Raw genomic sequence first — 27,060 nt, 5'->3', positions numbered from 1 at the left:
TACTCATGTCTCCTATCCTGGTGCAATTGGGATTAGGAGCTTTGATACAAGGAAGGAGTTCAAAGTGAATGGGCACCACAGAAAATGTACAATGAAGGGGAATTCGATCCATATTGCTCAAGCATGGGCTTGACGATCCCCTCTTACTTTTGAGCTTAAGAAGTGAACTTCGTCGAGCAACCAACGTTAAAAATATGTGCTTGGAGGCAACTAGGCATTGAAAATTTACAGCTTTCTTTTATTTCATTCTTAGTTTCTCTTTCTAGTTTATTTTCTTAGATTCTTTTTACTTGCAGGGAAATTATAACATGTGTAGATAAAGATTCTCACACATGCCCAAATTCAGGAGAGTTTTCTCTTATCCCCTTTTTTATTTGTCACTGTGCCTTGATTAAAAGTTGGGGGTTATTGGCTTTTTACATGCTTTCACTATTATTATCTTCATTGGTTGGTACAGGTTTGTTGAGTCCTTGAGTTGGGACTGTGGATTGTATGTTTGTTCGCTTTGTTGTTTGTGCTCGATCATACAAAAGTTGATGATACACTCCGTTTGATTGTAATGCACGTATTTGCATTACATTAGGTTTAACGAAAATATTCATAATTTATAAACCCTTTTTAAAATTGATACCACATTTAAAGTTTAGAGATATAAATTGACATTCATACTTACAATAATTTTATGCCTCGTTTATTTATAATACCATTTAGTTTTTAATTTTTGAAATTTAACTTGTTTCCTAATATTTCTTTATTCTAACTTTTATGACTTTCACCTTCCATAAGAAAACATTTAAATTTAGTGAAATTCCATAAACGAAAACAAAGTTTTAAAAGCTACCTGCTATGGTTTTTAAAAATTGACTCAATTTTTTAAAAATTTAGTGAAAAATGAATAACGACAGACACACAAGGTGAGAGTAATATTGATAACCTTAGTATCTAAATATCAAAAACCTATCAAAAGAAGCTTCGAAGAATTGGCTAAAAAACAACACATCAAATGGAATATTAGCTTCCTTATAATACTTATAAGGTCAAATTACAATTTTGATTTTCATGATCTAAGAAAAAAAAAAAGTTAGAATTTAGTTTCTAGGGTTACAAAACTTAGAATTCAGTCATTATAGTTTAACAAAACTTAATAAATAATCCCAACAGTTTAATTAAATCTTCATAATAGTCACTATTCACTATCATACGAACTATTTATAGAAATTTTATCAAACCAGTGTGTCTAAATTTCAATTACAATCTGTGTGTCTAAATTTCAATTACAATCTATAGGGACTAAATTGGGACCTACCTATTAGTAATAATAATTATGGGGAAAAGGCACCTTCATTTACAAAGAAGATTAGATACAATCCCAAGAAATAAGGGGCCAAAAGAGGCAGAGGATGGAAGAAAGGCAACAAAAAAAAAAATCCACACCAGTAAGACACATTCTCTCAGGCATTTTCCGTGACACCAAAGAAAGCAGCAAAGCTCGTAGACCCACAATGCATGGTCCTATGAACACATTGCAGCTCACAAGCCTCCAAAAGGGCAAAAACTTCCCCCACCACCTGCAAACTAGGGATTAAGTGCTTGATTAGAGCTCTTTCAAACAATTGATAGAAACATATATTTTTTTAGACTATTTGTAAAAATACAACAATTTCTTTCGCCATATTCGGTTACGGTCTCTTCCAAAAAAAAAATGCAGCAAATAGAGTAGTTTAACACAACATGCTCAGAACTGCCACATCAGAAGAGTTGCATCTCAATTTTTCTTTCTTGAAAGTTGAAAAATCAATTTAACAAAATCTTTGATCGATTCAAGGATATATTTTTTTGGCGGTAGGGATTTTTAATATAGTTGTCTCTTAGAGAGAGGAACTGTTCTTACTTGACAATTTTTAGCATGTGGCGTCTCTTCATGAAATGCAACTCTATTTGTTTTGTTTTTTTCTTTTTTTTTTAAAAAAAAGATTGAAAAGACGCAATCCAATAAAGACAAAAAAGACCCTACTTTTGTAAATGGTTAAAAAAATGCCTATGTTTTACCAATTATTTTTTAAGGAGATTTAATTGAGAACTTAATCTGCAAACTAGCATTTGCACAATCCAAGGATATGTTTGAAAATGATTTTTAAATTGCTAAAATCACTTCAAGTTCAAAATTATCCCAAAACATATTTTTAATCATTCAAAACAAAACTTGATTATATAAGATGTAAAATCAAATATTAAATTGATTTTCAATGATTAAAGACGTGTTTCAAATTGATTTTTGAACATGAGAAACATGATTTAAATCCTATAAAATCACTCTCAAACATGTCTAGCATTTGTTTTAATTAAAACAATAACCTTCATTGAGAAAAAATGAAAGAATACACAGGCATACAAAAAACAAACCCACAAAAATGGGAGCACCCTTTAAAGAAAGGGACCTCCAACTATGCACAATAGTGTCTATAGAATAATTACAAAAAGTCTTCGAAATCAAAGTCCACAAAGATACATGAAAGTGAACGAGGGACCAAATATTCGAAGGATTCCTTTCCAAACCCCTAAACAATCTTTTATTATGCTCACCCCACAAAACCTAGATAATCGCACACACCCCCGCAAACTATAAAAAATGACCATTCTCCCCAAAAGACATATTGAGGAGGAACTCCTCGATCATAGCACTAACATGATCGTGACAAACATACATCATACCAAATGCCTGAAAGGACCCCCAAATACTACTCACAAAATCACATCAAAGAGAATATGACCTAAGTCTTCCTTTGCCACAAAGAATACAACAAAATGGCCCAACAAGCAAATGCATCTTCCTCACAAGCCGGCCCATCATGTTAGCACGACCATGAAGAATTTACCAAATAAAGAACCTCACCTTCCTAGGGATCTTAATCCTCCAAAGCATCGTAAAGATTGATACACCTACGGGAGAAGGATCGACCAAATATTGAAAGAAAGACTTACATGAGAACTCTTCCAAACGATTGGGGCTCCAGAATCTAACGTCCCTTCTCCCTCTTCTAAAGGGTGTGACTCTTGAGTAAAGAAAGAAGAATCGCCACCTCCATTGCCTTCCTATCGAAAAGGGAGCGATGGAATCCAAAAGAAAAGGCATAAGAGCTCCCAAACCACTCAAGAAAGTCAATAACAAAATAATATTTTAGGGACGATAGACGATACAGACGAGGGAACAAAGCACGGAGAGGTTTCTCCCCCACCCAAAGATTCCCTAAGATTCCCAACTTCAAGACCCCCCAAAGACTTTGGTCTCTTGATAACCTCCTAACTAAACAAATGCGACCCCTACCATTCCCTTCAAACCCTTCCCAAAGAAAATAGTGCATCAACCACTCAAAATTTTTAAACACCTCACACGGGACTCTGAAAAGAGAAGTAAACCGTAAACCATAATGCCCCTAAAGACCAATTTGATTAAGGTAAGCCTCCTAACCTAGAAAAGAAGTTTTTTTTCCAAGAAGTTAACCTACTCCGAACTTTATCAACCACAAGGTCCCACAAAGAAACGGACTTAGGATTACTCCCAAGAGGGAGACCAAGGTAAGAGGAGAGAAGTCTCCCCATGTCACACCCAACCAACTCAACCCATCTTCTAAGCTTCTCCTCGTCAACACTACACTTCCCCCCTGTTCATCCTCAACCCATACATCTTTTCAAAGAAGGCAAGAATATGATTCAAGATGAAGAACGAGTTCTCCTTGCCACAGCAGAAGAAAAGCATGTCATCGGTAAATTGAATATGGGAAAGAACAACCCTATCATCGCCCACCTCAAAAGGCTTAAAAGACATTGCACTCAACACATTTACCAACCATTCTACTAAGAATGTCCTCTACAAGAAGAAAAAGAAAGAGGGAAAGGGGGTCTCCCTATCTAAGGCCTCTAGGCCACCACTTTACCCCTAGTACTAACATTTCTCAGGCACCCCCACATCTACATCTACCACTTATACCCTAAACCCTTCGTCTCCATGATCTGATCCAAGAAATTCCAGTTCACATGATCATACACCTACTCAAAATCAATCTTAAAAAGCACCCCTTCTTCCTAAATCTGTAATCCTCTACCGCCCATCAGTCATTTTACTTCTCTAGTTTTTAAAACTTGGCCAATCCCTCGTCACTACAAACTTAAATAGCTAGCCTATATCAATCCAAAATGGCCAGAATCAGATTGAGAGAAGGGTAGCTGAATGAATAGATAAATAGAATTATATAATAAATATTTTAATTGATTTAAGCATCACTGCCCCAATCAAATCCTACCTGTATGCTCAAAAAAGAGAAATAATTTTGAAAAAGAAAATGAGTGTACCTCCAGGCAGGATAAATGCACTTGGTGAATGAAATCATCCCAGCCCATTATTTGTAAATGCCATCTTCATTCTTCAGGAACCTCAGATTAAAGTCTTCAAAATTTTGAATTGGTGTTGCAGTCATAGGTTCTGTTTAAAATGACATTTCAAGTGATTAAAATATTGTTTTATGCACAAAAAAAGAAAAAAAAAAACAGTGTTTTAAACACTTGAAAAGTCATACCTTTATCTATCATTCCAGACCGAGTACAAGAATACCTTATTCTTGATTAAGTTCCATGACAAACAATTCCTTGAAGACAATGTATAAGTACACATAATTTGTTGCTGCTCATTTGAAGCCTTCAAGCAAGTGACGAACACGAGAAAAAAGTAACACAGCTGATTTTACAAGGGGCCTGCTTTATATCAGAGACGATTGGGGGGAAAAGACAATAAATCAACAAGCAAAGGAAGGCCATACTTAGTTCAGAAAACTGAAGGAAAAAACCTTCCTAACCATAGTAAATGTCTTGACTGGAAAAACCATCAAATAACTTTGAGAGATAACACCAAGATGAACAACTTAGGCGAGATTTTAGACCATGATAGAAAATAACTCTCAAATATTTCCAGTTATTCTCTAATTCTGAAAGAATAGCCTTGACTTATTTCTAAAATAAAAACTGCTATTAAATTCATTAAAGGACCTGGTCCAAACAACTTTCTATGGAATTTTTGGTGATTTAGTTGACAAAACAAAAACTCTTAAAGTTGGACCCAAAAATAACAACTGATAACCTTATCATCTACAAATATTTTTGTTAAAAGGAGAAAATAAACTTTCATAGTTTCATTACTATATTAAAAAAAGAAGATAAAAGACGGTAGAAATAACAACCAAAAAAATACCCAGTAATTGAAAGGAACAAAGCATAACTATAAAAGTCTTTAGTCGCACACTCAAAGAAAACCCAACAGCAGTCCACCATTCTATCATTCTCGAGGGTTCCTTCTCTCAAAACTTTTATCTCCTCTTAAGATTCTCCTGTGTCTCTCAGACCGATTGGTCAGTAAGCCACCAAGGTATATTTAAATTGGAGAGGCAGTACAGACAACAGAGAAAAGAAAAGAAAAGAAAAGAAAAACAAGAGTATCCCCATCTAATCTTCATTCCCATGACAAGTAATTGAATCATTCCCGATAGAAAACTGTACAAATAACGGTGGCCACCCATGACAAGTAATTGAATCATTCCCAATAGAAAACTGTACAAATAACGGTGGTCACCTACCTAAGATATATACTCCTATGAATTTTCCTGTCGGATCTAAATGCAGTAAAGTAAAGCAGCTATCCCAAAATAACCTAGTAGGTTTCGACCAAGTTTTGAAATACTCTACCAGGACTACTACAACTTCAAACTCTCCCCCTCTAATACTTGTAAACCAACCATATTCATTCTCATATATACTGACCACCACCTTATACATGTAACATAACTCCTAATATTCTAAGTTTTTTTTTCTCAAATGAATGTTCATAGCCATTTAGATAAATGGGTTAAGTTTATCTCTTTGAAGTTTCATATTCAAAGAACATTGATGAACAGACTAAGCGTACCAAGTGTGAAATTGGGATGCATTTTGGAAAAAGTACTCTTCTTTTAACACAAAACATAATTTTCATGGAAAAAATGAAATGAGGCTAAAGTTTAAAACTCCAATAAGAAAAATGACAAACAAAAGCTATAAAACAAGATGCCATGATTTGTATAAGGTTATAAAAAAAATTGAAACGTAAAGAATTATCTTCAAACACTTTAGCATTTCTCTCATCCCTTTGGGACTCCCTTTTGTTGGGCTTATGTTCTTCTATTTTTTTCTATTTCTTACCCCCACACCAAACAAAAAAGAGAGAGGGAGAGAGAGAGAGAGAGAGAGAAAAGGGATAACGTACTCTATTTTAATAGTTGGACATTCCCACAACATATGATACAGTACAACTAAATAAATCCTACACTTTTGATATTCCTAAAAATTAACAAAATGTACTATAACATACCTAAAAAGAAACATTCCATAAATAGCTATATCTCAATCTGAAAATTGTTAATCCCGTTTGGTAACCATTTGTTTTTTGTTTTTGTTTTTAAAAACTAAACCTAGACACTATATCCACCTCCAAATTTCTTACTTTGTTATCTATTTTTTACCAATGGTTTAAAAAACCAAGCCAGATTTTGAACAAAAGCTTTTTTTTTTTGTTTTTGGAATTTGGATAAGAATTCAACAATTGTACTAAAGTAAGATGCAAATCAATGTAAGATATGGGGAGGAAATAGGCTTAATTTTCAAAAAACAAAAACAAAAAACGAAATGGTTACCAAACGGGACCGTAACTTTTAATAATATATTTCATAATGTAAATTTCCTAGATACGCAACACCAACTTTGGAGGAGAGCACAAACACACTCTTCAAATAACAGTGATCAAACAAGAAGAATATCTGCAGATTCCTTTCAGAAAAACCTTATGCAGCATAAAACTACACATTCAGTGAATGAAGATCTAGCCGATCCAATTTTACATCAAAAACACAAAGTTAAAGTAAAGATAGAACTAGAAGATACACTCACCAAAAAGAAAACCAGTGAGATCGTGATTGCTGACACACAACATTAACTTCTTGTGAGCTAGAACAAACAAGCCTTTGAAACCTAGATGATAATTCTCGGTAAGGTTCAGTTTCAGATGGCTTCACGTGTCTAGCTGCAATTTCTAAATGTTGCATATTTATTCTTGAAGCCTCCAGATTCTCCTGAAAATGAAAGTAAGATCTATATTATAAATGTCGAAAAAGCAGCTTGTAACCTTGGGGGCATTTTAGTAATTGTGTGTACCCTAGGGCTTCCCACTAGTCTATTTATTTCGCCTATTCTCTTGTACTTTGTGTATCAAAAATCAGTGTCTATCATGGTTTTTCTCCCTGTACTAAGGTTTCCACGTAACTGTGTTGTTATTCTCTTCCCTATTCTTTTATTTTTAACATGGTATCAGAGCAAGGGGACAAAACCCTAGCCACTATGGAAGAGAACCATCCACAGTCACCTTCAGCTGGTGGATCTTCGAGTTTTGATATGAAAACTGCTATTCAGGCCGCGGTAAAGGAATGTTTTCAAGCTGTCTTATCGGAATTAATTTCTGTCGTCCAGTTACAGTCAACAGAGAGCCGACATCAATGGGAGCCGCACACGGACAGATCTAAAGAAGACGCTAACAGAGCCAATCTGCCTCGTCTCGCGCCACCGTCGACTGATCCGGCTCAGATCAGGTATGGCCGCAGCAACCCCTCAGACCCACCGCGAGGTGGATTAGATCTGGCTCCGATCGGGGACGTTCGCATCCGTAGCAACCCTTCGGCAGACAGAGTTTCTTCGACAGCTTCAGATCGCGCCTTCGACCTGCAGATTCTCGACGAACAGGCTGGGCGTTCGTCTATCCAGCTTCCGATCACGACTAGGGCTTCGACTTCGACCGGAAAAAACTTGACCGCGCTGGCGTACCCTAGGGTTTTCGCATCAGATCGGGTGGACCCTAGGGTTTTCGCGTCAGATCTGGCGAACCCACTCGTCCGGCAAGGAGAACAGGACCTCTCCGATTCTGCCCTAGGCACATTCGACCAACAACAAGCCGACAACCACCTTCAGCCGGTGACCCCCCTCCAGCCGTCGATCTCCTTCTAGCCGTTAGTGGCTGCCCCGTTTCCAACAGGTTGTGACTCGACCCAATACCCAGATGAAAACCCGGTAAATTCTTTCCCTATTTTACCTACTACAAATATCCTACCTGTGTTTCCCTCAGTTGACAATACGACCAGCCTAGGTACGGTTGGAATCAGTACCATCGCCCAGTCAGGCAATATACAGTCTTTTGGTCTTATTAGTGTGAACAGTAAAAAACCTTGGATTGTTGACTCAGGGGCGACGGATCATCTTACTGGTACCTCTGATCAGTTTCTCTCATATTATCCAAGTGCTGGTAACGAACGAATTAGGATTGCAGATGGGTCTTTTGGCACCTGTTGAAGGAAAAGGGGATTTATCTCCATTTGAGGGTTTGGTTTTGCGAGACGTTTTGCATGTTCCTAAAATTTCATATAATTTGTTATCCATCAGTAAGATTACAAGAGATTTGAATTGTCAGGAAGTTTTTTCACCCGACTCTGTTTTATTTCAAGATCTAAACTTGGGGACGACGATTGGCCCGACACAATGGGGGACTCTACTTCCTAACTGATGATGTTTCCTCTAGGAATGATTATAGGACTAGCCTTGTCTCCTTAAATTTTTCTACCTCTGAGAATGATTTTTTGTTATGGCATTACCGCTTAGGGCATCCGAACTTTCAGTACATGAAACACTTATTTCCGCATTTATGTTGCAATATTAATGTGTCTTCTTTAAAGTGTGAAGTGTGTATCTGTGCCAAACAGAGTGTGTTTGCATCTGATCTAAGCCTATCGCGCCTGCCCCCAACTTTCTATTGCCTTCCACTCCCAGCCCTATAAATCATCCAAACCCTTCACCTTAGTCCACAGTGATGTTTGGGGTCCCTCACCAACCACAACCTCCACAGGGAAACGTTGGTTTGTCACTTTTATAGACGACCACACTCGGCTTACTTGGGTCTTTCTTCTCACTGGTAAGTCGTGTTATTTGTATTCCAGTAATTTTATGCCACTGTGGAAACCCAGTTTAATGCCAGAATTGGTATTTTGAGAAGTGATAATGGGCGGGAATTCTTTAGCGCTTCCTTCTAGGAGTTTCTTGCTTCCAAAGAGATTATTCACCAGAGTTCATGTGCCTACACTCCCCAACAAAATGGGGTAGTAGAGTGGAAAAATCGTCATTTGGTGGAATTTGCTAGGTCCTTAATGCTATCCACATCACTCCCGTCTTACCTATGGGGTGATGCCATCCTTACTACTGCTCACTTAATCAACCGAATGCCTTCTCGGGTCCTCAATTTTCAAAACCCCTTAGACTGTTTAAAAGAGTCATACCCTACGACCCATTTAGTCTCCGATGTACCACTTCGAGTTTTTGGCTGTGTTGCCTTTGTTCACTCCCATGGTCCAAACCGCACGAAATTTACCCCCCGTGCTCAAAAGTGCGTCTTTGTTGGGTATCCACTCCATCAACATGGGTATAAATGTTACCACCCATCCTCTCGCAAATATTTCGTTTCCATGGATATCACCTTTCTTGAGGATCAACCCTTCTTCCCTATTAGCCATCTTCAGGGGAAGACCTCTAGTGAAGAGACTAACTGGTCCACATATACAATTCCCTTGGAGTCTACCCCTATTCCCAAACATGTTGGTCCTATCCTTCCTACCAATCAAATAACATAAATAGGATAACATAAATAGGAAGAATCTCAGGAAGGAAGCAGCATCACCTGTTGCATCTCCGGCTCCGGTCCATGAGTCAAACCCGACATCAGGTACGTGTATTCCTGAAATTAATGAGATTGATACTTGTACTAACGAGTGCAGAGAAGAAAAATGAGGGAAAGGTGCTCATAGCACCACTATAGCAGATGGGAAGACGACAGTGAATGACGATTCAGACACAGCTCTAGAAAATGTGAGTGATACTAAAGATAATTGTGAAAAAGGTGTGATTTCTGAAGATGAGAAACAGGAAGAGGAGACTAGTGATCACAATGGAAATTCTGATAGTTTGAAGGAATATGATGCTTCTCTTGATCTTCCAATAGCTCTGAGGAAAGGTATTCGGTCATGTACAAGGTACCTCATGCATAGTTACGTGACATTCAGTAACCTGTCATCTGAATTTAGGGCCTTTACCACTAGTTTAGATGCAAGGGTGATACCGAGTAACATACAGGAAGCAATGGGAACTGAAGTTTGGAAAGCTGCTGTTATGGAGGAGATGAGAGCTCTGGAGAAAAATTGAACGTGGGACCAGGTAATCCTACCTAAAGGACACAAGACGGTTGGGTGCAAATGGGTTTTCACTATAAAGTACAAGTCAGATGGGACTGTTGATCGGTACAAAGCTAGGTTAGTTGCCAAAGGGTTTACTCAAACCTTTGGGGTAGATTACTCCGAAACATTCTCTCCCATAGCTAAACTCAATATTATCTGAGTATTGCTATCAGTTGCAGTTAACAAAGATTGGCCTTTGCATCAACTGGATGTAAAGAATGCCTTTCTCAATAGAGAACTTGAGGAGGAAGTCTACATGAATCCTCCTCCCGGATTTGAAGATCAGTTCACACAGCGAGTCTGCCGGCTGAGAAAGTCGCTATATGGGTTGAAACAATCTCCGAGAGCCTGGTTTGACAGATTTGTCACCTTTGTCAAAGGACAAGGGTATACCCAAGGGCACTCAGATCATACACTTTTTACAAAGAAGTCAACTTCAGGGAAGGTAGTAGTTCTCATTGTGTACGTTGACGATATTGTGCTCTCCGGTGATGATGATGTTGAAATTGTGAAACTCAAAGCAAAGATGGCCAAAGAGTTTGAAATTAAAGACCTTGGGAAGTTAAGATACTTTCTCGGAATGGAAGTAGCCCGGTCTAGGGACGGAATCTCAGTGTCCCAACGGAAATACACGATTGATCTTCTAACGGAAACAGGAATGACTGGGTGCAAACCTGCTGACGCCCCAGTTGAATATAATTCAAAGCTCAGCAATACTAGTAATAGTGTTCCGGTCAATAAAGAAAGGTATCAGTGGTTAGTTGGAAAATTGATATACTTATCTCAACGAGACCTAATATTTCATATGCAGTGAGTGTCGTCAGTCAGTTTATGCAGGCTCTTTGTGAAGAACACATGTCAGCAGTTGAACGCATCCTTCGATATCTGAAACGTACACCAGGTAAAGGGTTAATGTTCAAGAAGTCTGATAAACGCTGCATTGAAGCCTACACTGATTCTGATTGGGCAGGGTCTGTTGTTGATAGAAAATCAACATCAAGGTATTGCACATTTGTTTGGGGTAATCTTGTGACTTGGAGGAGCAAGAAATAGGGAGTTGTGGCCAGAAGTAGTGCAGAAGCTGAGTATCGGGCCATGAGTTTAGGGATATGTGAAGAGATCTAGTTGATGAAAGTGTTGTCAGATCTTCATCAAGACAATGAGCTCCCAATGAAAATGTTTTGTGACAATAAGGCAGCAATAAGTATTGCAAATAATCCTGTTTAGCATGACAGAACAAAACACGTTGAGATCGACCGGCACTTCATCCAGGAAAGACATGACAATGGAAGTATATGCATTCCTTATGTTCCCTCAAATCAACAAATTGCAGATGTGCTCACAAAAGGATTATTGAGACAAACCTTTGATTACTGTGTCAGCAAGTTGGGTCTTATTGATATTTACGCCCCAACTTGAGGGGGAGTGTCGAAAAAGCAGCTTGTAACCCTAGGGGTATTTTAGTAATTGTGTCTACCCTAGGACTTCCCACTAGTCTATTTATTTGGCCTATTCTCTTGTAGTTTGTGTATCAGAATTAATAATAAAAATCAGTGTCTATCGTGGTTTTTCTCCCTGTACTGGGGTTTCCACGTAACTGTGTTGTTATTCTCTTCCCTATTCTTTTATTTTTAACAATAAATAAGTGAAACTCTAAATTGAAGTTTGGATTGACAGGAACCCAACAAACCTCAAGCGCGAATAAAGCTGATTCTCTGCAAATTAATGATATGTCAGCCCCTGTACACCCTTGAGTAAGAGAAGCCAACTTCCTCGTACTGACATCTGGGCTGCAAGGAACTTTGCCCAAATGGATACGAAATATCTCTTCTCGTTCAGATTCATTTGGGGGCCCAACATATAGCAACCGATCAAAACGTCCTGTTTGAAGTTACATTTAACTAGTTTAATAAATTAATACAATCATTTGCTCATTTAAAAAAATATAAATAAATGAATAAATAAAACTGGGCACAATGCATTTGTTCAGCTGCGGATGTTGTTGTATTTGTAGATGGGTGGTGTACGAGGGTACAGAAGTTTCTGAATGGGTAATACCTGGCCTTAGAAGGGCTGGATCAATCTTATCTGGCCGATTGGTAGCTGCAATGACAGTGACACCAACTCTCTGATGTAAACCTAAATTTTAGAAAGAAAAACACGTGATTACAATAAAAGCCTCCAGTATATTCCTGCAACTGCAAGCAATAAATTCACAATCTTCATTTCAAATGTGATTAAAACCCATCATTAATATCTGTATAGTGAGTTAGAACTAGGAAACAATTTTGAACTTCCTAAAAAAATGTTCAACTGACCATCCAATTCGACAAGAAGTTGACTCATGACTCGATCAGAGACAGAAACCCCATCACTTTCCTTCCCACGAATGACAGCAAGACCATCAATTTCATCAAAAAATACGATTGATGGGGCATTAGCTCTTGCCTTGGCAAACAGAGATCTAACTGCCTTCTCAGATTCACCAACCCATTTGCTGAAAAGTTCTGGGCCCTTCACCGCAAGGAAATTTAGTCCTGCCTCAGAAGCTACAGCACGTGCCATGAGAGTTTTGCTACATCCAGGAGGACCAAACATTAACACTCCTGTTGGAGGTCGAGTCCCTATTCGCTTGAATGCATCCTGATGTTTTTGAGGCCATTCCACTGCTTCCATTAATTGAGCCTTAACCTCCATTTGTCCACCAATATCTTCCCATTTTACCTTTGGAACCTCAAGTATGACCTAATATAAGGTGGTCTTTTATTAGATATTTAACCATCATACATCATTTTGAAAGAAAGTAACATAAAAAAGTTTAAAGAACAAAAAACATTACAGGACACCCCATATCTAATGGAGAGCTCATGAAAAGTTGAAAAAGAATCATGATTATAAAACGGTCTGAAAAATTATAAGCTAAAAAATGAATGGCGCCCAAAGTTCAGGTTGTCTCCACATCCATTTTCATGAGTCTAGAGATTTATTTCCACCGGAAGTTTCCAAATGTATTAGATTGCACAAAACCAAAGACTCTAAGCTTTTCCCATCATATAATTAGTTTGCCGAAAAAAATAAGACATCATTGAATGCACAGAAGTAATGCAGTTTTCTAAGGGCCCTAGTTCCATAATATACCGTCAGTTTTCAATAAGATGATTATCTCAAAATGAAAAAGTAGACATACCTCTCGCATGGCACTAGGCCTCACTTTCATTCTAGCCATCTCAAAGTCTTCAAAAGCAATCTTCAATCTACCCTTGATTTCGAAAGAGTTAAAAATATCCTCACTATCAGCAACCACTTCATTCGAGGACATGCATGCTAGCGGGTCAGATGTAGAAGTATGTTCAGAGAGTGATGAAGACTCAAGGTTTGGGCAAACGCTTGATATACTTCTTGCATCTTGTGAGAGAACAGGCTCCAAAATCATATGATCGACATTGGCTTTGTAATCCACCTCAATAAACTTGTGTTGTTCTTCTGCTATAACAGATCTACCAGAACTATGGCAATCAGAAGAAACTTTAAACTCATGATAACGCCTTATACAAACTAAGGCAGCCTCATTGCAAAGGGCAGCCAAATCGGCACCCACAAAACCATGTGTGACCATAGCTAGATGTTGAACTTGCACAACTGAAAGAGAGTGCTCCATTTCACTTAGTATTGTATGTAGAATATCCAACCGTTGGTTGGGAGATGGCACACCTGTACATACCCAACCAAAGCTAAAGTTCTTACATGTTTCTGCCAGAGTAACTAGGAAAGGTATATCATCCTTTCTGGGAAAAAAAAAAATTCATCAAGTGTTGTTTGAAGACCAAGGATGCACTTAGTTTATAAAGATATTTTTTTCATCATTTAGAGCATCACCCTAAATGCAACTTCAAGATGGCACAATAGCCAGACATTCCAAATTTCTCAAATACTTTATAAGTTAGCAAGATTACCTACATTTCCTATTTCTTCTTTTATACACACACATGCACATATAGATATCTGAGACCAAGTTTGTATTTTGAAAATCTAAAGAATATACAATGGCGTACAGAAGTATCAATCCCACAAAAAGGGGTCCGAAAACTAAGAAACGGACTCCAATTTAGGAGAATAAGACCTAACTAATGATTACAAAAGCCGGAGAGATAAAACCCACAACGAGACGTTGTATCTCATAAACAATTCTATAAATATAGTACTTGACAAGTAACAAAAATCAATCTAAAATATTTACACATAATTGTGGCTCTCTCTCATCCCCTTTAGGATTGAAAGATCGCCTTTTCTAAAAAAAGATAACCAAAAAAAAAAAAAAAAATTGAACCACCACATATTGAAATCAACCTATCCAAGACAGAAGCTATACAATCACATTGTCAACCAGTAATACTTAAATCAAACATGCAATTCAAGACTAGAGACATGATCACAAATTCACAGTAGACAACAGGATTTGAAAATTAGTCATAATATTAGAAACGGAAAAAAAGCATTCTTGCCCACACTAACACAGACATAGACTTTTCTTATAGAAACTTTCCGTATTATCACTTGGCACTTCCTGTGATAAGGAACCACAGGTGCAATCATGGCAATTCAAATGTGATATAGTATTAGACCTGGAAAGCATTTACAGAAACTAAATAATCACCTATTTCAATTTCCCGGTCAAGTCTCCCAGGCCGCCTTAGTGCAGGCTCAATGCTATCAGGTCTGTTGGTAGAAGCAATTACAAGTGGCCCACCACTTCGGTTGATCCCATCCATTAGATTAAGCAATGTAGCAACAATTCTTTGAGACAGCTCTTCACCTCCATCTTTTCTTGCAGGCGCAATAGCATCCAACTCATCAATTAATATCTGATATTAAAGTAATAGAGGAAAATTAACCAGCTTTCATAATGAGAATTTATTGACGGGGCGGTCAATATCTCAATGAAAAATCTCAATCATGCAGGTTTGTTTAGTCTAGATTCTTGTCTACCCTTTCCAAATCAACACTCATTTTAAATGTTAAGATATTAATCATGATGTCTACGCAGACATTCAAAACTTCATTCAATTATCCTTATCTTAAGGATCTTATAAGATTTGATAGTGAAACTCAAAAAGTAACCACAGAAACAGTTTCTCATGAGATAACTTAGAGGAGAATCAAGACATTTAAGGCAAAGAACCAAGAATTCCAGAAATCTAACCACAGCAGGTGCAGCTTCACTTGCCGCCTTAAAAACATCATGCAAGGCCTGTTCACTTTCCCCATGATATTGACTTATAATTTCAGGTCCATTCAAAGAGAATAAGTTGACACCAGCATCATGAGCAGATAATTGAGCCAAGGAAGTTTTTCCAGTACCAGGAGGACCATGAAGAAGTACTCCCTTTGTGGTTTGTAAACCGAGGCTAAATAGTTACATGGACAATTATAATTTTAGATTATGTTTATGGAAGAGTAACAAGAGGTGCACGCAGTTCAGCAATCAGCTAAGTATGTACAACAAACTGCTTTCTTGTTGGGTGGGGGGAAGAAAGGAACATCTATAAAACTCTAAAAATATTCAAGAAGGAAAAGAAGGGTAAGCTTTAAGTATTTGAAAATCACGAAGCAACAAACCTACAAAGAGATCTCATATTATTGTATGGAAAACCATGCTTGAGAAAAATAACAAATACAAAGGACCGGCAAAAAGAAAAGACCACCAAGAAAGGGGCCAACAGAAAAAACGTAAACTGAAAACAAAAGTGAATCTAATCAACCAGAATAAAGTCTAATGAGTCATTACAAAAAAAAAAAATAATAAATAAATATGAAAAAATAAAAGTAACAAACAACCACTGAGTACTGAAGCCCGCTAGATCCCAGACCTTCCACCAATTCTAAAGAGTCTATATGGAGATAATCTCACATTCTTAAACATATAAAACTATGAACTTTTAGTCTTATGAAGCCAACGACAAGCCACCCAGATCTCACATCAAAAAGCAATTTCAAATAAATAAATGAAATAAATGCATGGCAAATAAGTTCAGATTTGTTCTAAGAACAATAGACAAACATTCAGAAATGCATTCAATCTAGCTCATAGAGCCCGTTTATTTAAAGTGATTTAACGGTTAAGTGGCAGTTAAATAATACTAGCTGAAAATAACAGTCCGCAGTAGCACATTGTATCATTGGCAATCAAACTAACAGAATAATAACATAACAGAAGAATACTTTGGAAACAGTATGCCAACTTCTACATTAAAATTCCTGACACCGATATCCTATATAAAGCACATCAAATATGGAGTTTTCACTAGCAAGGATATGATTTAACAACACATTTATAATGTCAGTTACACATCCGACATCCTTTATAAAGCACATCAAATATGGAGTTTTTCACTAGCAAGAATACGATTTAACAACACATTTATAAATGTCAGTTACACATCCAATCAGAATGGGGTGCCAACAAAACAAGGTCAGTCCAAATAATAAATTCAGGTTGTATATATCATACCTTGACAAGGTGCTATTTAATGATGATGCAATTATAATATCCTTCAAAACTGAATATTCTTTTGAAAGGCCACCCAATTTCCAAATTTTAGGCTTTACTTTAGCTCTAATATTTGGATTTTGAGGTTCCACATTTGATGGAACTCTTTCTTGCACTGTCTCTGAGACCATGGTTGATTGAACATTTATAAATACTTCTGTCAGCTTATCTATATTGAAAGCACAATCCACATATTCATTTGATGAACAATGTTGAAGATGATTGTCATTTCCACTGTGCATAGAATCATAAGGGTCATTACATCCTGACAGTCCTTTACCACCCCTTACATGAAATGTACAAAGATCTGAAAGCACTGGGATAGTTACAAGATTACCACACAGCAAACAACGTTTATACAACTCATTGGAAGCAATCATCTGTAGAGTTTTTCTGACGGTATCATCTCCTAAGGCCTCCTTAATAAGTGAGTGAGCACATGGACTCGGTAAATTCGATACCACGTCATCACATTTAGGAGAAGCAGACAGCATGGTGCTTGGGGATGTTAAATTACCATTTTCACTACAACCATGAACCTTTCTTAAATGAGTAGTTGAGGAAGAGAATAAGTTATCTTTTGTTGATATATTGGTTGAAGAAGCTAGATCCAGAAACAGTTCCTTACAATTGTATATTCTCAGAGATTCAACTTCCGTGCTCTTCAATTTACCATCATCATTTAATGGATCATTGCATAGGTAGGTTTTTAAAGGGGAGATAAACACAACACGGCCAATTGTAGGGCAACCCAAGGTAAACGAGAGGTTTGTTGATAATTGCACTCCATCATTTAACTCCTATGAATCAAAAAGAAATTAAACATAAGAACAGACTTCAAACTGAAGTTTCTAACATGTAGACTTTTTTCAAAATGAAGATCAGAAATCAGATACAACAGTTCTATTTTTTTTTCCTTCCTTTTTTCTTCTTTCAAACTTTCCACCTTGAGGACAAGGTGACCAACAATTCTATATTCGATATAATGTTAGAAAAATATGCAACATAAGAAATGTGAACAAAATATATCCTGCAAGGTCTATATAACTTGGCACATATAGTCACAAAGCTCAAATTCGTGAAGCCCTCTTCCTCATCTCCTAAGAAGTAGAGATACGGATACGACAAGACATGGATACAGTGGCACATTACTTTTTGCCATTTTTTTAAAATCTAAGACACGGACAAGGCAAAGACACATTTATTATAATATATATCATTTTTATATATTTGAAAATCAAGGATTTTATGCATTTATATGCTTAAAAAATGAGTTTAATACATTTCAGTATCAAAACTTATTATCTTTGTCGTATATGTGTTTATTCATATACTCAACAAGTGTTTGATGGATGTCTAACAAATGTTGGACTTAATCTAACTCTCTAACAAATGTTGGACTTAATCTGACTCTGTACAATTAAAGTCTAACACATCTACTGCACTAACAAGTGTTTGATACGTTTCCAATATATGTCGGAGTGTTCAAGTGTTCAACACATGCAACTAGCTAAATTAAAGTGTATATGCTTCTTAGCTCATTTCCCTTTTTCTCCTCTTGTTCATTTATTAACTATCAAGGGTTAATTTACATACACAAGAACAAAGAAGGGAGGCCCAATTAAAAAATTATGAAGTAGTTAGAAATAAAGTGAGAAGTGGGGGCTGGGGGGTGGGGGCATGTATAAAATGAGATGAGTGTAAATAGTTAAGGGAAAAAAGGTGGTAATAGGAAAACTCTTAGGGGTCGTTTGTTTTTAGGAAGGTAGAAAACCAAAATATTTAGATGCCCGGAATCATAGATGTCTGAAAATACAGATGTCCTATATCCTTAGATAACCATATTTGTTTTGTAGGAATAATTTAAAAGATATTTAAGAATACTTAGATAACTTTGTTTGCTTTGTAAGAATTCTATACGAGAATGTCTTAAATTTACATAATGCTCCAAGAATGTTTTTACGACTATTCATTAATTTATAAATAATTTTATTATAATTTGAACTAATATAACATATTTATTTTTATTAATTTGAATTTCTTTTTAAATTTATATAGTTTTATTATTTTATTTGTTATTTTTTCTCAACAAAATAATATATATTAATTTAAGATTTTTATAAATATTAATTTAAATTTGAATTTGAATATATTTCTTAAAAAAATAATAACAACTACAATATAACCCAAGAGAGTGAAATACATAGTTGACAGTATTTATTTTAAAGAATAAATACCCTTTTGGTCCCTGAGTTTTTAATAATAGGTTTAAAGAGTCCTTCTCTAAATAAAACCTTTAAATTTAATATTAAAAAATGTATAGATGCTTACATGCAAAATGACATGGAAAGCAATATTTTCTTTATTATTTCTCTTTCTCTCCATCCTCTCTCTTCTTCTCTCTCCTCCCTCTCCCTCTCTCTTTCTCCCTCTTCCATCTCCATTAATGGGCGTACATCATCTCCATTACCCATTGTTTTTTATTTTTTTTCAAAACCATCTCAATGGAAAACCCCAAAAGGATGCCCTCTCCCTTTTGTTTACATCCCCTTTTTTCTCTGGGGTTGGGGGGACAAAAAAAAATATGGATAAAAAAGGGGGTTTGTTCCATGGAATTAGTTGAGTACTGTGAAGAATATGAGAGAGAGGTTGGAAGGAAAGATTATGAAGAAGGAAGAAATACCCAATTGGGTGATGGGTGTGTGAATAATCAAACATCTCATGGTTAGAAATTTCCAAAGTAGTGATAAATTTCAGTATTGACGGTGGCGGCGAAGTGTGTGTGTGAGAGAGAGAGGGAGAAATTGATACGTTAAAGAAAGGGAAAGGGCCCATTAATGGAGATGGAGGAGAGAGGGGGGAGAAAGAAAGGGAAATATTAAAAAAATATTTTGTTCCATGTCATCTTGACATGTAAGCATTTACAGATTTTTTAATACTAAATTTAAAGGTTTTATTTCGAGAGAGACTTTTTAATCATATACTTGATAACTCGGGGACCAAATTGGCCAATTTGAAACATCGGGGACTAAATGCAACTATTCTTCAAAACTCAGAGACCAAAAAGATATTTTTCTCCTATTTTAATAATAAAATGAAAATAAAGAAGAGTGTTGTTTACATATATATGGGGAAAAAATGGTTAAAAATGTAAAAAGAGGATGCCCTCAATACGGGAATCCAAAAAACCCATGTTTTGGGAGGATATCCAAAACTCTTGAGATTTCCTCTGTAAGGGTATCCTAGAATGCCCGAGAATCTCCAAATGCCCGAGCATCGTACATTACCCCAAAATAAATATGGTAATCCAGATGCCCAGTCCATGGAAACCTTGGATTCCCCACGAAATAAACGACCCCTTAGGGTATGTTTGGTGCAAGTAGTGGAATAGTGAACTCCAAGAAGTTATAAAGTCTAGAGAATTGTGGACTCGTAATGCCCATAATGTAAAGAGTTAATAAATATAAAATTGATGTTTTTTAGTAGTGGGACCCACAAACTCCTTTGGCCAAACAAGTAGTGGAGTTTACAACTCCTACTTCCCAAATCCGACTTCCCAACTCATTGGGCCAAACATACTCTAAGGGGCCATTTAAGGCCAGATGTGGAGATGTTAAGTCTGAAGAGTAAGTGATGGGGCTCACTGTATAAGGACTTTTTTTTGGATGAGAAACATTCGCTCATGATTTCATTGATAATATGAAATTATAAAAGGGCAAACTCCATGGGCCCATAGTTTAAGGAATTAATAAATCATGAAATAGATGTTTTATTAGCTATGGGCCCACAAACTCCTAGGGTCAAACATGACCTAAAGTATTTTTTAAAAAAAAAAAAAAAAAAAAACTCTCATACTCCCTTCAATTATACTTTATTTGTATACATAATGAGACTATCATCGTGTTTTTTTCTTTTACCTCTCCATCCAATCAACTGTAGAACTAGCGAGACTTATATGTGCCCGACCCCTAAAAAGGCTAAAGCATTGAAGGTCAAGGAATTCAGGTTGATTAGCTTGATCACCTTTCTCTACAAAATAATATTCAAAGTTTTGTCAAAGATTAAAAAAAGGTACTACCTTACATAACTCATGGTCCCCAATCATGTTTTATTGAAGCTCGTCGATGCTATCATGATTGCGTCAGAACAGTTGCCGATTGAAAGTCTAAGCAAAATGAGGGTCTCCTATTGAAACTTAATTATGAGAAGGCTTATGATAAGGTTGACTAGGATTACTTAGATATTGTTCTTGCTCAACAAGGATTTGACCAAAGATGGAGAGATAGATCAAAGGGCGTATGGACCCTACTAACTTTTCTGTCGATGAATGGCAGAACTTGGTGGAGATTACAGCCAAACGGGGCATGAGACAAAGGGATTTCCTATCCCCTTTTTCTCTTTACTCTCATGGATGACTCTTTTAGCAGTCTGCTTTACTTTTGTCGGGCTTCTAAGTTGGTAGAAAAAATAGTGATATCTCTCACCTCCAATATGTTGATGATACAAGTATCTTCCTGCCCAACGAAGGGGAGTTTTTAACAAATTGGTGGATGATCATGATTATATTTCTTACGGCTTCAGGTCTGTCATTGAATATGGCAAAAACTGCTCTTGTTGGAATTAACTCTGACGCCCAAGAAGTGCAAAATCTTAGCTGCTAGCCTGGGTTGTAGAGCAGAGACTGCCTTTTTCCTATCTTGGCAATCCTTTGGGAGGCAATCAAAGGAAGAAAAGCTTTTCGGAGCCTTTACTGGACAAATTTGCTAATCATTAGGAGAAATGGAGAAGTCTAAATCTCATGAAAGGTGGCCATTTGACTCTTGACCAATCAGTGATGAATAGCTTCCCAATCTACTATTTCTCAATTTTCAAAGCCTCTAAAGGGATCATTGATGAGATGGATAAAATGGCTAGAAACTTCTTCTGGACCTGGGGGAGGGGGAGGGGGGAAACTAGTCATTTGGTTAATTTTTGGTTAATGTGGGAAAACTTTCATTCCTTTGAAATATGGTCCCTGATGTGGTGCTTTTCAAAAAGAGAATGCCTTTTCAAGTGGCTTTGAATATTTACCCAAGAGGAAAATGCAATGTGTAGAATGGTCATTCAAGTATTTATGGGGAAGACAAGAGAGGTTGGAAAACTTTGAAACCTAAGGGTACTACCCAAAGGAAAACCTTGGTTTGATATTGCAAAAAGTAGCAGCTTCTTTTTTTCGGTTTTTATAATTTAAAGCCAATAAAGGCAATAGAATCAGTTTCTGAAATGATAGATGGCTGGATGATATTCCTATCTTCGGAGGACATTCCTGATTTTTTTGTGATTTCCATGAAAGGGAAGCCACAGTAGCTGACTGCTGGAGCTCGGAAGCAAATGATTGGGACCTTGGCCTAAGAAAGAGTCTTTTTGACTCAGAAGAGGAAAGTTATTAGGTTGATTGATATGATTGATGTGATACAGTCGGTTGAAGAGAAAGAGACCAAATCCGCTTTCCTGAAGCTAACTGAGACAACCCCAAAAGTTAAATTCTCATCGACATCGACTATTTTCAAGTGTCCTAAGAAGGTTAAGTTTTTCCTCTAATTTAAATACTCAACAATCTAACTTTCATTCTTCAGTGTTAGTGCTTGGTTTTATCTGATGGATATCTTCGATGTTAGTGTCTCCTTGCTGAAATATATGGATGGTTGGCTGGTGGAGGTCTTCTCCTTTTGTAATTGGTCCAAACAAGCCAAAATTTTGTGGAATTGTGAGGCTAGGACTTTATTGTGGCATATTTGGCTAGAAAGAAACCAGAGAATTTTCGAAGACAAGTTTTCTTCCCTCAAGTTATTTCTTTATTATTTTTAAGAAATGTACAGTTAACTTTCCTCTTGGTGGAGTTATACTCACAGGAAATTCTTTTGTAACTACCACTTTTTCACAATTGTGAACAACTGGAAAGTTAGTCATAGTTCTTTTGGAGGGTTCTCCTACCCCGGCCCCTAGGCTGTTTTTTCTCTCTTTTTTTCTTAATCCAAGTGCGTTTGTTTCTTCTTATTAAAAAGAAAAGGAACAAATTGTAAATTGGATTGGATGATATGAGGAAAAAATCTGGTATAGAAAAGAATTAGAGGCGGTGCATGCTGATCGGAGATGTACTATTGTTTTCCTGGTAATATCAAGTAAGGATGCAAAATAGGAAAAAATGGGGAATGTTCTCCTGAAATTTGAAAGGTGGAGTACCAAAAATCATAGGAATATAGGGGTTGTAGCCAGTAATGATGGTTGAGGTTGAGATGTTTTAGCCAATTATGGTAATTGGATAAAGCTAAGGACACTACATTCATGAACATGACGCTTGCTGCCATCCAAGCCAAGGTGATGTGACTTCTCCAATTACAAAAGCATATGTTAGAGACGGTAGGAAAGAAAACTACACTGCTCTTAATTGGTTTATGAATAATTAATTGCTTTGGGATGTTGATTACAGGCAGGCAAGTTATACAAGGAGAAGATCATTATGTAATGAGAGCATTTTATGTTTCAAAGAAAGTTGATGTTATTATGAGAGATTCTGGGCTCTCAAATTGGCCAAAAGAACATAGGTTGCAGTTTTTCTAAGGAAGAACTCTTAGTAAAATAACGATACCTGTCGGTGAAAATATCCAATCAACAACCCCTTGATAGTTTTAGGGACTTCACTATAAGAAGATGTCAAAACATCCAATCATCAACCCCTTGATAAAGGTTTAGGAACTTCACTACAAGAAGATGACGAGAACGAAATTTGTTTCTTCTTCCAAAAGTAAGTGCACTAAACACAAGGTCTAGAGTTTTTAATCTTCCTCCCTCGAGGAAGAGTACTTGTTTAAAAGTTGTTTATGCAAAAGTTCAAATAATAAAAGGTTTGTCCCCATACCTTACTAGAAGAGAAAATTCTCGCAAGAGCAAAGTAATTTCCCGCTTCATGGATTACTGAATCTCCAAAATCAACCCCAAAGTGCCAACCACATTCATCTGCTAACAAGGACAGAGGAAAGCCCTTTAAATTGTTACCTCCCTTGGAAAGTGCTACCTACCAAAGGAAAAAAATGTTCAGAAGAAAATATGGCTATGCCAAGTGTTTATACAACTAATTATTCACAAAGACTATCATGGTAAAAAATTTAATTCCCTTGCGATGGAAAGAAGAGAGATAAATTACCGAGACAATAGCCCCTTGGGTGAAGCCAGAAGCAACCATAGAAGATTCAGAAAGCCAAACCTTACAGCCAGTAGATTGAACTGGAGCATTAGTAACTCTCGCAACAAAAGCAGATTTACCAATCAAAGAAGGATATTTACTTGAAGCTTCTTCAATAGAGGAAAGAAACCCATCTTCAAAAACTTCGGAGGCAGGAGGTATTGTCAATCGTGGCACTGGAGATTGAGAGTGGTTTGAATCTGACAATCTAGAGAATGTCTTTAAGTTCTTCTTCCCCTTTGACGGCATATTTGTGCAAGGATGAACGTTCTTAGAACTCCTGATAGAAAATTTTTTATGCAAGCTGCAAAAGCATAGCTCGGATGAATCTGATATTTTTTTTTTCTTTTTCTCGATAAAAGAACAAATTTCATTGATGTATGAAGTTTATAAAAAAGGGGAAAAAGCACAAACCAAATGAGTTACTAAAGACTTCACAATTGGTCAAATGGGTGGAGAGGGAGAAAAATGTAACAACTCGACTCTCTCAGACCTTTAATTGGGATCATTACCACTACATGCAATTTTAATAACCAAAACAAACCAGCATTTAACTTAAAATAAAAAATTTCAAATAAAGAAAATTAAGAATTTAGATTTAAAATCTCAATAAAACATTTAAATCCAAGGAGAAATAATTATGGGTTCAGGATCCTTTTAAAAAAAAACCATTAACTGAAAGAAAACAACTAATTAGAGGTTTAAACCAAAATGCTCAAGAAAATCTCGAGAACATGATAATATGCGGAAGCAATGACACTAGTTCCATGGCACTGTCAACAGATCATCTTGTAACCCTACTACTGGATTCAGGCTACAATCACATGCAACTGAATGTTTGTAACTGGTGGGACCTAAACTTGTATTCTAACGTTGAACATCTATGGCCATTGTCCTGACGTAGATGGATGTACTCATGCTGAGGTGTACACGGTACACACTAACTAAGATGTGACCAAAGGTACTGAAACTTGTGAACTTGAAGGCATACAAAACTAGGAAGTACATGGCTACTAGTTCGAGGGAAATTGCACTAAACTGAATCTAGAATGAATATGCAATAAAGGGTCCACAACAAATGGGTTAAAGACTGATCTAACTCTGAATTAACCCAAAACTACAACCAACAAACTTTCACAAGTCGAAGACTGATCTATGACACATTGATCAAGTCCAAACTAGTCCGAAATGTGTTCGACCTTGTTGAACATTAATCGAATACTTAGAAATTTACCTAACACGACAACAAATGAGCTCCAAGAGTTCAGAATAACATTTGAACCCTTAAATGCATTTCAAAAAGGAAATTAAAGCAATAATCCTTACCAAATCAGGCTCTAATCATCGCTGTTTGGTGTCCTAAACTGATTTGAAGCCAATCGGAGTGTGGGTAGTATCCCCAAGTAAAAAAAAAAAAAAAACGGTGTTGCAAGACACCCAGTTGTCGAGAACGTGATGCACAACTTATTTCCCACGTTGGAGCATCAGACGGAGAAGAAACGATGCTACGAAACTTGTTCGAAGTTGGTGTTCACGTCGCAGGCTAGTTCCACCGTCGATCATGGAGCAAGGAAACGCGCAAGAATACGTGGGTCTAATGCGCAAAGACAAGTTGCCAGCGGTCACCGTCGCAACTTGTGAGTTTTTCTGTGTAATCGGCGGCGAACAATACTGAGAAGGGGGCGGCGTGGTCGGCGGCTGCAAGGGAGAAGGGAAGAAGATGGAGGCTACGGCTTCCTTCCCTTCTTTTCCTATATTTTCTCTTTTCCTGTTTTTTTTTTTTCCTTTTTTTTCCCTTTCCTCTCTTTTATGACCTCATAAATAGAGCACCCTAATTTTTCACAAATTCTTCTTTATTTCTCCCATTTTAAACTCCATCTATATCTTTTCACAGCAAAAGTTATTTGAAATAATTACTAGCATGAGGCAGCACTACATGGCTTCCAGCGACGACGAACTGATGAGCAACAGAGCCAGAGGGAGGAGTGGAGGCGTGATGATAATGGACTTGAGAAGAAACACAGAGAAGTTGTTAGGGCAGTTTGTGCGTGCATGAGGGAGAGTGGGAATGTAGAGAGAAAAATACGTGGGTTTAAAGGAGGAGTTCACCTGGATGGATGACCCAAATTTGTGGACAAATAAGATTTGTCTCGCTTTTTGAAAAAATAGGTTTCTTGACCCTTTGTTGACATCAAATTTGGGTGAAATCACCAAAACAGAGCCTCATGCATGTGGATTGAGCTTTTCCACTCTCTCTATCTCGTTCCCTTTGCTCTATTTCCTCTCTCCCTTTCTCTCATAGTCTCGCCCTTCGATGCTTGGTCACGTTCTTCAGTACTTAGTCATACTCTGCAACATAAACTAAAAATAGGGAAAGAAGAAGAGGAAGTCGGCCATAGCTACTCGTATATACTCATGTGGAGTTATTTGCATGGCTTTGCCGAAGTTGGTCACGTCGAAGAAGAAAAGCACTAGATGAAAGGAGGGAGAGAAAAAGAAGAAGAACAAGGAAGGAAAAAGAAAAGTAAATGAAAAATAAATAAAGATATCAAAGGAAGAAGGAGGAAAAGATAAAAATAAATAAGGATAATTTTGTAATATTGCTTTTGTTTTAAAAAGTGGGCAAAACCATTGTAAGCCTTGAGATTGGGTCTTTTAATCAACTATATATAGCGGTTGAGTTAAAAAATGAGATTTTTGTACAGATGACCCTTTCTTAGATGCGCTAATGAAGAATGACTCACTCCTAAAAAACTAGTGAAAGTTAACATTTTGCTTATGTTAGAGAACACTTAACTGCCTAATACTTGATATTATGTTAGGGACGTCTCACTCATCGCAAAAAGATCGTAGCTCTATCCCAATGTCAATATCTTTTGTGATTTTCATTTTTTTCTCATCGCTTCCCCAATTGGCCTCGTGAGTGTCACAGCCTTGTTGCAATC

At 36.9% G+C, this 27,060-nt stretch overlaps 1 protein-coding gene across 8 annotated transcripts; it reads right to left on the bottom strand.

Annotated features, from left to right (window-relative positions):
• Positions 1–1,161: 1,161 nt before the first annotated feature.
• CIP111 (Cam interacting protein 111) lies at positions 1,162–26,248 on the bottom strand. 8 transcript variants are annotated; one of them, XM_090314155.1, is made up of 15 exons: positions 25,442–25,903; positions 24,217–24,419; positions 24,077–24,136; positions 23,792–23,947; positions 16,855–17,693; positions 15,547–15,751; positions 15,001–15,208; positions 13,534–14,057; positions 12,665–13,091; positions 12,405–12,485; positions 12,037–12,227; positions 6,970–7,151; positions 4,575–4,749; positions 4,351–4,480; positions 1,162–1,575 (listed from the first exon to the last, which is right to left on the bottom strand). In XM_090314155.1, the coding sequence occupies exons 2-13, from the start codon at positions 24,247–24,249 to the stop codon at positions 4,683–4,685; spliced, it is 2,973 nt and encodes a 990-aa protein (XP_090170281.1). In that variant the 5' UTR covers positions 24,250–24,419; positions 25,442–25,903; the 3' UTR covers positions 1,162–1,575; positions 4,351–4,480; positions 4,575–4,682. The 8 variants fall into 8 exon arrangements, with proteins under 8 accessions (XP_090170281.1, XP_090170280.1, XP_038887602.1 ...); XM_090314154.1 differs by having other exon boundaries at positions 4,575–4,693; XM_039031674.2 differs by having other exon boundaries at positions 24,077–24,419; positions 25,442–26,248.
• Positions 26,249–27,060: the final 812 nt, after the last annotated feature.

This window comes from Benincasa hispida, chromosome 5 (assembly GCF_027475165.1).
Source record: "Benincasa hispida cultivar pf3 chromosome 5, pf3_genome.v1.1, whole genome shotgun sequence".
NCBI lineage: Eukaryota > Viridiplantae > Streptophyta > Magnoliopsida > Cucurbitales > Cucurbitaceae > Benincasa > Benincasa hispida.
The sequence above is the reverse complement of the archived record's forward strand: the minus strand, read 5'-3'. Positions and strand labels throughout refer to the sequence as shown.

Excerpts from the sequence above, each read along its gene's own strand:
- CIP111 (XM_090314152.1), bottom strand. The coding sequence starts at position 24,364 with ATGCCGTCAAAGGGGAAGAAGAACTTAAAGACATTCTCTAGATTGTCA. Across the intron at positions 17,694-23,791 it reads GAATTTTCTCTTCTAGTAAG|GAGTTAAATGATGGAGTGCA; the intron begins GTATGGGGACAA and ends TTTGATTCATAG. Across the intron at positions 7,152-12,036 it reads CAGCTTTATTCGCGCTTGAG|GAGAATCTGGAGGCTTCAAG; the intron begins GTTTGTTGGGTT and ends TTTCATTTTCAG.